At 37.5% G+C, this 13,053-nt stretch overlaps 1 protein-coding gene across 3 annotated transcripts; it reads left to right on the top strand.

Moving 5' to 3' along the window:
* Positions 1 to 3,873: 3,873 nt before the first annotated feature.
* Positions 3,874 to 13,012, top strand: LOC149050807 (uncharacterized). Of its 3 annotated transcripts, none has more exons than XM_089198352.1 (5): positions 3,874 to 4,425; positions 7,926 to 8,137; positions 10,653 to 10,719; positions 11,656 to 11,770; positions 12,550 to 12,837. In XM_089198352.1, the coding sequence occupies exons 1-5, from the start codon at positions 4,375 to 4,377 to the stop codon at positions 12,648 to 12,650; spliced, it is 546 nt and encodes a 181-aa protein (XP_089054478.1). In that variant the 5' UTR covers positions 3,874 to 4,374; the 3' UTR covers positions 12,651 to 12,837. The 3 variants fall into 3 exon arrangements, with proteins under 3 accessions (XP_089054478.1, XP_089054479.1, XP_089054477.1); XM_089198353.1 differs by having other exon boundaries at positions 3,885 to 4,425; positions 12,697 to 12,856; XM_089198351.1 differs by having other exon boundaries at positions 3,886 to 4,425; positions 11,656 to 11,766; positions 12,697 to 13,012.
* The last annotated feature ends 41 nt before the right edge of the window (positions 13,013 to 13,053 follow it).

Here is a 13,053-nt window from a genome sequence, read left to right on the forward strand (position 1 = left end):
GAAAAGATGGAAACAGTTTTAGGTATTTTCTTGAGTAAAACGTCTAGGTGAAACTGCTTATTTAGATCAGAACGCCGTAAGCGTATAATTGAGGAGTAAATCGAGGTTTCGCCCTTTAGTTTAAGTCTCACTAACAATTAACTACACTTTACTAAAGAGCCCTGTTGTCAAATTTATTCAAGAAAATGTTCAAAGGAAAAAGAGTGATCCTTGTAGAATGCTTAGCGACAAATTTTTGCGACTGGGAAAAGTGAAATTCGTGCCGTATTGACCGACTACCCCTTGAAGTCAGAGGTTGAGCGAAGAAAAATTCGGCGTGAAATGACAGGAAACTAAACCCCGTCAATAGCTGTCGGCCTCGTATAAACGCCGGGGTTACCTGGTAAAGCTTTAAATAAATGCCGCGGATGTTAAATGAAGAAACTACGTAACAACATTGTTAACTTATTTTTTTTCTCGAAAGAGCTGCTACCCAAGTTTTTGTTAAACAACAGTGCACAAGATCAATAAAATGTTATGATATACTCTTTGATTTTAAATGATATACTGAGAATGGTACTAAAGGAAGTAGCACCCCTGGTACAATCCACTTTTTATTTTTTTAAACTTTTTTCTTTACAGTTCAAATCCAACAAGACGCAGAGAGTGATGACAGCGATGACAGCGATGACAGTGACGACGAATCGAGAGATCAAAGCGAGCATGAGCAAAACGCAGAGCAGGCTGATCATGAAGAGCCCGAGGAGAGAGCTGTGACTTAACAAGAAGATAAAGCCGAGGAAGACCACGAAGACCCATCAGAGCAGAAAGACGAACCTAACAAAGAAGAAGAAGAATCAGGAAACGAGTTCAAAGAATGCGAAGAGGAAGCGGAAGATAACATGGAACATGGACCTGACAAACAAAAAGAACAACTAGAAAAGGAATTCACAGAATGCGAAGAGCAAGAGGAAGATAACATGGAAGATAAGGCTGGGGAAGGCGACGAGTTAATTGTGAATAAGGGTATGTTTATCAACCCTCTGCTTCTTTTAAAAAAAGAACTTTGATGTATTGAGATTATTTTCATCAATTTGGAGGACTATTGGTGAACGATCTCTCTTCATTTTATACCTTAAACAAATTGTTAGTTTCCACAATTTCGTTACCTCCCCTGCCCTGCTTAACTACGTTCAGCGGTTTATTCGAATAGTGAAGGAACTTTTCCTCATTGGAAAATCTTGGAGCGGTTTTTCTTTCAGCAGTGACAGGAAGCGCTTTTGCGAGGCTTACGTTGTACTACGGTGCCCCAATTTATAACAATCTCGCTATAAATTAGTCTAAGCAGAATTTAAGTATTTAACACACGGTACGTGACTGAGTGTCTTCTTTTTTTCCTTGTGTCATGTGATTATGCAACAGATAAACACCAAGCAGATGGTAATCTCCCAGCAGCCTCTGGGCGAGAGTCTCCAAGTGCACTGCTGGCAACGTTTGATGATGACTCCGACCTTGATTTTTTTTACCCAGCGCTCGATGGTATAAATGCTAAGCCATGAATCATATTTATTCAAATGTTCAATTTGAATTTACCATAATATTTTTAGCTATGATTTGTTTAATTCAATCTTGACAACATATAAAATATGACATAAGTTCCGTAGATGGCTGTTGTATAGCAATGCTAAGCCATAATTCGCATTTATTCAATTGGAAGTTAAGTACTCAATAGCAGGCTGTATTGAATAGCAATGTTAAGCCATGAATAATATTTACTCAATCTGAAGTTACCATTAATTTCAAGTTACTATTGACAGCTTACTCATAGTTGCTTCATTACAAGGTAACTTCTTATATATTTCGTAGATGGTTGTGTTGTATTACAATGCTAAGCCATGAATCATATGTATTCAATCTGAAGTTACCATTGATATCTTACTCATGATTTGCTCAAAAGAAAAAAAAAGAAGTACCATCCTACGTAATTAGTAGATGGCTGCGTTACTTAAAAATGCTAAGCCATAAATCTTATTTACCCAAAAGAAAAAAAAAGTAACATCCTATTTAATTAGTAGATGGCTGCGTTACTTAACAATGCTAAGCCATAAATCTTATTTACCCTACTGCACGCATGTACTAAGTGCTCAGGTCAGATGATGCTCGTGTATCTGGCTCATTTATTTATTCATTTGGATTTGTTGTTATCTTGACTCATAAGTAAATTTTGCAGAAGCTTGCACAAATCAAAAGGAAAAAGGTATTACTAACGTAATACATAAAGACAGGAGGACGAACATCAAATAAGTCATATGTATCAGTCGAATCTATTTTAGTTCATTTTGAGCTAACGAATGAAGATGCTGTTTACGGATACAAACGGAAGTGTAGAATGCTGTATATTGTCAAGCTCGTCTGCCTAAGTAAATAAAAATCATAAAAAAATGTGGTTTATTTTAGATGACTATCCATTAACCATTGACCCCTAAGAATGATTAGCATCTAACTTCTCCCCTCAGTCAAACAGTAAGGTCATGAGAATAAAGGAAATGATCACCAGCTTAAGAAGTTCTCAATTGTTTAACAAATTTTCCTCGTCAGCATCTTATAAATATGTACAGAAGATAACATGGAGAATATGCCTACTGTTGTTAGGTTGTATATCTATCAGCGTAGAAGACATAGGTAAATTTTTGTTGATTAAAACTTACCGCATCTCAATAAAATGCCATAATTATCCCAAATTTTCTCATTCGGTCTGATTGCCCACCCCAAACCCAGAAAAAAGTTGTAATCAGGACGGAGTATTTTGGCAGACTGCATAGAGCTAGAAATGTCATTAGTAATGGATAAAATAGTCTGTTTCAGCTCTATTCATCCGTCAGTGTCTTTACATGTGTAAGAGGGTATAAGGAAACGTTTGACCTGATATGTCGCATATTACCAAACCCATATTTGCAAGTAAACAATCAGAAACGCAATCTAACATCCCTCCAATCCTACGATATTTCGTCACTGTCCTGATATGCCACGACCATGAGATATCAAATTGTTTTATAATCTCATGGCCACGATATCATGGCCACTTTCAAATTGAATAGAAAATAACACATGGGTGTGCGTAGTTATGGAATCTCTCTTCAAATTTCTCGTTCGCTGTGCTCACTCGTGAGATAACAAGTTGAAGACGTTAAGAGAAATTCCATATCTCCAAGCAGCCATGTATGATTTCTTTTCGTTGCATAAACACCGCTGGCTTTTATATTACTAACAAGAAAATTCGGCGAATGACCTCTGATGAGAATGGTGAACAACACCTCGCCACTTAGGGCCTGTTTACATGGAGGTGGGGGACCCTAGGTAGGTGAGGTAACCCGCCTAGGTGGGGTAACCCGCCTTTCCATACCTCCCAGAAAGGGAGTTAAAAAAGACTTCAATGAGGAACTCGAAAAAAGTGTTGAAGACAAAAATAGTATTAATATAATCACGTCAACACAATTTGCACCACATACGTGGCAAATAATTGACTTGAAAAGAGCGATGTTGTTGACTGTCAGATTCTGAAGCATTTTCACTGAGAAACACGCGCAGCGTGGAGAGAAGAATTTGAACCATCTACACTGAACAACAATCAACGGGGCGAGTTTGCTGGGAATAAAAAAAATTTGGAAATCACTCCGACAGAAGTGTTAAACAAGACCAGATCGCAGTCCGCAGAATTCCTTGAGTTCCAGTGCTGCTAGTATTTTTCATCAACTCTGATTCCTGAAACTGAAAATTTTTAAAACTAATCAGACGAACTGATTTGAAATCTCAAAGTGATTAGCATTTTTTAACTTTCTGTGTGTTCGTTTCCACGTGATGAGGTTTGTAAAACAGTTCTTATCGGCATAAAAGGTGATAGTCTTGTTTTTCAACCATAATTTATCCCTTTGTTTGTTGTGTATTGTAACTCTCGTCATCTTTTCGCGCCGTTTGTTGACTCGTACTATTCTTCTCACGGCCACTGCATAGAGTGCCTGACATATTTAATCGCCGTAACTTCAAAATAACATCACTTGAGATTTTACTGAATTTAGAAATAGTGAATAACTAGACGTACCTTCCTGGTACGCTTTGGCAGCAAATCAGGCTCGTTTGTTATCGCCAGGGGTATATTGGCTCGACTGCGTGCCAAAATGGTACGATTAGGTGAGAACTGGGTGAAATATCTATTAGATCATGCAAGAAAGAACACGTGGATGATTGTCGCGAGCGCTGGCGCTGGCAAGAAGAGCGAGAGTTTTTCAACAGGCTGTATTTTAGTGCAAAGCAAAAAGGGAAAAAAGGTTATGAACTTCAATGCCAGCAGAGGATGAAGTCCAACATCAAATCACAATCTGCCGCTTCAATTAAACAATGGTCGAAAGTAAAAGTGAGGATTCTGTTACAACTGCAAAGAGAGCTGAGGTGAGTCTGTATGTGTTATCATTTCATCGGGCGATACGATCCTTTAAAAGTTTCAGTAGTCTTACTTTAAAAATCTTGCTCGTGCTAAACAGAGCATGTGTTTTGCTGTGGGTTTTTGGCAGATGTTTGAAAACTCTTCTTGGGTAAACAAACCATGCCTTCCTCGAGAGGTCGATTATCATCGTGGACAAACTCGTAAGAAATACACCATTTGCTTGTTAGCTGTTAGTTCAATATGGCCATCGTGAAAAAAACGAAAAGTGGTTGTGAGTAAGGAGCGTTTCCTTGTAACTGACTATTTAATACGCAATCAGGTTTTGGGAATTTAATTTTAAAAGTGTTGCATTAATATGGCCAACTTTAATTGCAGGAAAAGGAAAGTGGAAAGGGAACATGCCTGTATGTGTCCTCAGCAAAAAGTTTAGATTCAACAACAATCATCATCAAGAAACAGGAGACCATTAGGATTTACTGTTAACATTAGGAATCAAGCATTGCATCAGCTTCACAGTTATGTGCCTCCATGAGGATGGCTCTTATTGTGTTGGAAGACTGTGAAGAAAACAATTTCATTGAGACTATCAAGTAAGTATCCCCTTTGTTTGTAAGTCTTTCCACTCTTAAAGACTTCATTGTGAGTGGTCAAATAAAGTTCAATTAAATGCATGATTATAAACACAAAAAAATTAGACCCTTCTGATAGGCTGAAAACAAGTGCATTTTTCACACAGCACAAGTGCAAAGTTGTAACACAAGTGCATATTATAAATAGTATGCTGTTAAAATTATGAAAAAGTGCTACACATGTTCAAATTGCACTTGCCTTATAAACTCTTGCAATTATGTTGTCTTTGAAGGATTTACTTGTGCTTATTATCACCAAATTGTTTTGAAAAGTTATTACCTGAACAGGATTCCTTTAAAATGTTGTATGGATTACATGCAACTGCATGAGTTAGCTTTATATATATTTTTACATTGTGGATTGTGGATTGTGGACAATAAGGGACAATATAAACTTAAGGGTAATTTTCACTGGCTTTTTGAAGCTTTTAACTATAAATTCTCTCTGAACATTTTGCTTTCAATAACTTTTCCATAGTTTCTTGGTTATAAGGCAAACTTGGTTCTAAGATGCACCTCAAACTTAATAACTTAGTCAAGCCAAGTTCCCAGACTGAAAATTACATGAAAATACTTGGTTATAAGATGCACCAAACGGATGAGAGTAACAAAAGGATTTAATGGAACTGAGAACAATTATTCCTACACAACTGGCATGCAAACTCTTTTGTTAAAATGTAAATAAAAGTGAAAAAGTCACACATTTAATGATCTACATAAAAACCAAGGTTAAAATTTCACACCTGATTATGAATATTCAATGATCCTGATTTCATTCTATTAACCCTTTAACTACCAGATCAAATTTGTAATTCTCCTTACCATCAACCATACAGTTCTTACAATGTTCATTCAGAGAATTTTGTTTTGGATCAAGTAATTATCCCCAAATTGATCTTTTCCTTTAATCTCATCATTTATCTAGTTGCTATTGTATAAATATTTTAAGGGGAAATTCTGTCTTAGTCACCCATTAGAGTTAAAGGGTTAAACATCAACCAACTGATTTAAAACTCAGTTGCAAAACTAACTGATGCGTTCTCATCCTAAACAGTCAGAGTTTAACTTCGACTTCTTGTTTGATTGCAAATATGCTAAGCACTCACCATCACTGATATGACCTCAACTTCAAGTTGAAAATTGTTGCCAAAGCTGAGGCAGTCAAGAACAATCATGAAATTGCCCATGAATATGGCATTTCAGAATCCATGGTGAGAAAATGACGCAATCAGCAACATGACGTGTTTTCTGGTGGGCTGTAGATGACAGCAAAGTGTGTATCCTTGCAACACTATAAACCAAAAGACCTGAGTTGGATAGCATGTTACCGAGCACATGCTCTTGAGCACATATGCAAATTTCCACTTGTTTGCTTGTTGATTTAAGTGTTCTAAAAGCAGTATTCGTTTTAATTCATAGGAGTAAAAGTTTGAATTGGATGTAATCTTCGCTACACCTCAGACCAAAAAGCTCTGCTTTTTCTCCTTTTTCTCTCAACAGTTAGTGTCCTTTTCTTGTCTTTTTAACTAAAGCATAAGTTCTGCTAAAATTGTGATATCAAGATTTTGTTGTGCAAAAATACTTGGCTATAAGATGCACCTCAATTTCAGAATTAACTCTCCAATCGAGGAAAGAATTTTCTTGTAAAAACCATGTGCCTTAGAGCCAAGAAACTACGGTAAATTCTCTTTGAACATTTTGCTCCATTTCTTTCTACCAAAATTTGTCACTATGTATTTTGTGGTGTTTGTTTCCCAAAACCTGTGGAAGATTCTTTCTCTCCTGGACAGTCATGGCCTCAGTGGCTGCTTCAATGAACATACTTGGTCATCATAACCTATTTTGTTTCAACAGATCACCGAAGGATGATGATACAACAAGCACACACCCATTGTATTTATTTCTTCTGGACCCCTGTCAGCTGTTCCTTTCTCCCTGGTTACTTATATCACCATGGTAACTGGCCAAAGTAGCCCTCTCTTATTCCTTAGTAAGGGTTAAAACCAGTTATATGAGCTCTTTGAGACAGAGCTGACCTCCTTGATCAGTAGCAAAAGAAGAGGCTCTGTAGAAATGTAGATATTGTTAAAACCTAATTTTGGTCTAAAATCTATTGTTTATTGTCTTGTTATGATGAAGCTATGTCATTGAAGCTTTACAGGCCAGTGATTCTCCATCTCTTCTCATTTTTTCCTAACGTCTTGCATGAGTTAATACAGTAATGAATTTAATGGTGGAAAAGTGTAGTGTATTGCATGCCTACCAAAACTAACAACCATACAGAGTCAAGGGCATGTACATGTACATGTACATGTAGGCACAACTTATATATTTTGCCTCCTCTAAGTATTGGTTCAAAGATTAATTTTACTGGGTGTTTTTGAATATGTTTCTTATCATACGGCTTGCAAATATATACTGTTGCAGAAGGCAATAACAAAAAGCACAATTTTTGTAGGCAATAGCTTTTTTATAAAGGGTAACTCAGCTGTAGTAATGAATAAAGGGGGTAAGTTTCTAAAGAAACTGTGGTGCTGCATCAGTGGGAGAGTATAGCAGGTAATTTAGTGTTAACAACTGAGTTGAAAACGTAAATTAGCCACTGTAAAGGGTAAAAAAGCTGATGTTTCAAGCATTAGCCCTTCATCAGAGCAATTTGTTGCAGTGCTGTTATGACTATAAATTTACAAGTTTTTCCTGGATTCTGTCAGATACTTGATGCAAGAGGAGCTTTTCCTTGTTGCTTACTATTTTTAAATAGTAAGTGACAATAGTAAGTATTATTATAATAGTAAGTTAATAAATAGGTAGTCAGGTTTGGTGAATTTTAAAAGTGTAACAGCTGTATTAATATGGCCAACTTACTGTAATTGCAGGAAAAGGAAAGTGGAAAGGGAGCATGCCTGTATGTGTCCTCAGCAAAAAGTTCAGATTCAACACAATCATCATCAAGAAGCTGGAGACTATCAGGATTTACTGTTAAGAAGGAATCAAGCATTGCATTAGTTTCACAGTTATGTGCCTCTATGAGGATGGCTCTTATTGTGTTGGAAGACTGTGAAGAAAACAATTTCATTGAGACTATCAAGTAAGTATCCCCTTTGTTTGTAAGTCTTTCCACTCTTAAAGACTTCATTGTGAGTGGTCAAATAAAGTTCAATTAAATGCATGATAATAAACACAAAAAAATTAGACACTTCTGATAGGCTGAAAACAAGTTTATTTTTCACACAGCACAAGTGCAAAGTTGTAACACAAGTGCATGTTATAAATAGTATGCTGTTAAAATTGTGAATAAGTGCTACACATGTACAAATTGCACTTGCCTTATGCGCTCTTGCAATTATGTTGTCTTTGAAAAATTTACTTGTGCTTATTATCACCAAATTGTTTTGAAAAGCTATTACCTGAACAGGGTTCCCTTAAAATGTTGTATGGATTACATGCAACTGCATGAGTTAGCATTATGAAGATTTCACATTGTGGATTGTGGACAATAAGTGACAATATAAACTTAAGGGTAATTTTCACTGGCTTTTTGAAGCTTTTAACTTTAAATTCTCTCTGAACATTTTGCTTTCAATAACTTTTCCATAGTTTCTCGGTTATAAGGCGAACTTGGTTCTACATGTAAGATGCACCTCAAACTTAATAACTTAGTCAAGCCAAGTTCCCAGACTGAAAATTACGTGAAAATACTTGGTTATAAGATGCACCAAAAGGATGAGAGTTAACAAAAGGATTTAATGGAACTGAGAACAATTATTCCTACACAACTGGCATGCAAACTCTTTTGTTAAAAGGTAAATAAAAGTGAAAAAGTCACACATTTAATGATCTACATAAAAACCAAGGTTAAAATTTCACACCTGATTATGAATATTCAATGATCCTGATTTTATTCTATTAACCCTTTAACTCCCAGATCGAATTTGTAATTCTCCTTACCATCAACCATACAGTTCTTACAATGTTCATTCAGAGAATTTTGTTTTGGATCAAGTAATTATCCCCAAATTGATCTTTTCCTTTAATCTCATCACTTATCTAGTTGTTATTGTACAAATATTGTAAGGAGAAATTCTGTCTTGGTCACCCATGGGAGTTAAAGGGTTAAACATCAACCAACTGATTTAAAACTCAGTTGCAAAACTAACTGATGTGTTCTCATCCTAAACAGTCAGAGTTTAACTTCGACCTCTTGTTCGATTGCAAATAATATTTGGTAAGCACTCACCATCACTGATGTGACCTCAACTTCAAGTTGGAAATTGTTGCCAAAGCTGAGGCAGTCAACAACAATCGTGAAATTGCCCATGAATATGGCATTTCAGAATCCATGGTGTGAAAATGATGCAACCAGCAACATGTCCTGTTTTCTGGTGGGCTGCCGATGACAGCAAAGTGTGCATCCTTGCAACACTACAAACCAAAAGACCTGAATTGGATATCATGTTACCGAGCACGTGCTCTTGAGCACGACTATGCAAATTTCCACTTATTTGCTTTTCTATAGAAGTTGATTTAAGTGTTCTAAAAGCAGTATTGGTTTTTAATTTATTGGAATAAAAGTTTGAATTTGATGTAATCTTCGCTACACCTTAGACCAAAAAGCTCTGCTTTTTCTTCTTTTTCTCTCAACAGTTAGTGTCCTTTTCTTGTCTTTTTAACTACAGGACTCCCTACACCCGGCAAGAACGCAGGCTCAATGCTTTCCACCTGCGTTGCCTCAGGAGAATCCTCGGCATCACCTGGCAGGATCGCATCCCTAACACTGAAGTCCTAGCAAGGGCAGGAACTGTGAGCATGTACGCCCTGCTAACCAAGAGACGCCTGCGATGGCTCGGTCATGTCACCCGCATGCAAGATGGCAGGCTACCGAAAGACATTCTGGTGAGCTTGCCACTGGGTCCAGACCCACTGGACGACCTTCGCTCCGCTACAAGGATGTGCTCAAGCGGGACCTGAAGGCGGGTGGCATTGCGCCAGCAGGCTTCGAAGCACTGGCAGCGGACCGCAGTGGCTGGTGATTCACCACCATGTCAGCCATCAAGACAGCAGAGCAGAAAAGAGAGGAGCAGTGGGAAGACAAGAGAGCTTGCAGGTGCCAGAGAGCAGAAGCCAACCCATCCCCCTCGGACGACAACGTCTTCGCATGCAGCAACTGCAGCAGGATCTGCTGCTCGAGGATCGGTCTCTACAGCCACACCCGGCGCTGCAGCTCCACCACAGACTGACCATGGGCGCAACTCCATTGTCTCCCGAGACAGAAGGACGCCAACAATAAGTTCTGCTAAAATTTTGATATCAAGATTTTGTTGTGCAAAAATACTTGGTTATAAGGTGCACCTTAATTTCAGCTTTAACTTTCCAACCAAGGAAAGAATTTTCTTGAAAAAACCATGTGCCTTGAAGCCGAGAAACTACAGTAAATTCTCTTTGAGCATTTTGTTCCATCTCTCTCCACCAAAATTTGTCACTATGTATTTTGTGGTGTTTGTTTCCCAAAACCTGTTGAAGATTTTTCTTCCCTAGACAGTCATGGCCTCAATGGCTGTTTCAATGATTATACTTGGTCATCATAACCTATTTTGTTTCAACAGACCACCAAAGGATGATGATGCAACAAGCACACGCCCATTGTATTTATTTCTTCTGGACTCCTGTCAGGTAAAGCTGTTCCTTTCTCCCTGGTTACTTATATCACTATGGTAACTGGCCAAAGTAGCCTCCTCTTATTCCTTATTAAGGGTTAAAACCAATTATATGAGTTCTTTGAGACAGAGCCGACCTCCTTGACCAGTGGTAAAAGAAGAGGCTCTGTAGAAATGTAGATATTGTTAAAACAAATTTTTAGAAAAAGAGAGTGGCCTAAAATCTATTGTTTATTGTACCTGTAGTGATGCCTACCAAAAAAAACAACCCTACAAAGTCAAGGGCATGTACATGTACATGTACTGTAGGCACAACCTATATATTAATTTTTGCCCCTTCTAAGTTTTGGTTCAAAGATTAATTTGCAGTGTGTTTTTATGATACAGCTTACAAATATATACTGTTGCAGAGGGAAATAACAAAAAGTAATAGCTTTTTTATAAAGGGTAACTCAGCTCTAAGTTTCTTACATGTACATGTAGTTATTAACAACTCGAAGATTAACTCGTTTGAACTGTTCTCAACAATTTGATCTTTTTGTTAACTCTTTTTTACTCTTGATTGTGGTACGAAATTTTTCTTAGTATTGATTGACAGTTGTTGCAGTGCTGTTACAGTACCGCTTGCATATACGTTAACTGCGCAGATGAATTTCATACGCTCAGATGCAAGGTAGTCAGACGTGAATATATGTTTTTTTTTGCACACACGGTTGAAAAAAAAAGCGCGACTCATGTGCCTTTGTTATTTAGTGCCTCTTATAAAACATGTATGGTTAACAACTCAAAGATTGTCTGGTTTGAACTGTTCCCAATAATGGTTTGATCTTTTTGTTAATTCTTTTTTACTCTTGATTGTAATGTGCAAGTTTTTTTGGTGTTGATTGACAGTTGTTGCAGTGCTGTTACATGTATGACTATAAATTTACAAGTTTTTCCTGGATTCTGTCAGATACTTCAGATGCAAAAGCAGTACATTGATGAGCTTGTGTTCAAACGCTTGACACTGGAGTGTGATTTGGGAAGTGCAGTAAATTGCCTGATAATGCAACCAGGACAATTTGTAGGTACATGTATCTATCATGTAGAGTTTGGTTGAGTCATGCTTGCTTTTTTCATTGTAAAATGCCTTACACTATTTTTCAGAGTATATTCAGAGTGACAATGAATTTTAAGTGGTGTATTATGCCTTAATCCCTCAAAAAAATGAGGTGATTATAAGTTGACTCAATACCAAATTCTCCAAACTAACATCACAAGAACTGTATGACAGACAGTAAGGAGGATTGCTAATGAGATCTTGGGAGTTAAAGGGTTAAGTGCTATCTGATGGAACAAGTTGAAAAAGGAGCCTATACATTCATAACTTGCAAGTCTTAGAAAATTGCATACCACATGTTCTCTCAAAATTGTAGTTTTCCCTGCTTATAACCCAGTTGCCTAGTTGTAGGTCAGAGTAAGTGGGCTAGTTTTGGCAACTTGTCTGCTTTATGTGTTGAGCCCTTTTTCTGTAAAAATTTGATAGTATTTGATACGGTATATTTGAAATGTTTTGGATTTTTTATGTTAACACCTAGAGCTTCAATGTGAACCAAAAGTTGGCTGCTGACATAATGTACAGAACTTACTTACAGAACATGGGATGGAGCAACTCATCCTGCAACCTAAACGAAGCACTACTCCATCCCTTTTGGGACTGTTTTGGTTGCCCGGGTAATATTATGTAGTGTTAGTAGTGCAATCGTGCACTTGAGGAGAACTTTTGAGATTACTCAAGCTTGTGGTTTTACATGTATGTGATGGTCTGATGCATTGCAGAATCCCTCTAATTCCAAGCTTTAACCAGGTGCTGCAACAGCAAGCCCTAAAGATTGGCAAATTCCAGCCTCAAATTGGGGTCTACATGCACCTTCAATGTTGTCATATTTACTTGGCTATAACAACTAACAACGTGCAGATAATCACATTAAACCACTCTTGATCCCTTTATCAGCTATGCATCAGTAAGGCTATCATGAGGAGAAGAGTGGTGTGCCTATCCCAGCAAAGCAAAGCAAAGCAAATGTCATGGGGTGATGTGGACCACACACAGCTGCTGCCACTCCATCCATATCACTATTATCATCATGTATCAAATGGAGAAAGTGATGTTAATGTAAAGAAAGACAGAGGTGGCACAGAGAGCACCATTATGTCTAGTGGGTATATGCAGAGTGATAAGTGGCAATCTTCAGTGGTTACAAAAGAAGAGGGCAAGAACAGGCCATAGACGAAGCACCACAAGATATTTCCTTCCCAAAACAAAAAGAGGCAAATAAAAGCTGGATGGCTCAAGTGCTGATTACAATGA

This window comes from Pocillopora damicornis, chromosome 2, assembly GCF_964200805.1.
Source record: "Pocillopora damicornis chromosome 2, jaPocDami1.2, whole genome shotgun sequence".
NCBI lineage: Eukaryota > Metazoa > Cnidaria > Anthozoa > Scleractinia > Pocilloporidae > Pocillopora > Pocillopora damicornis.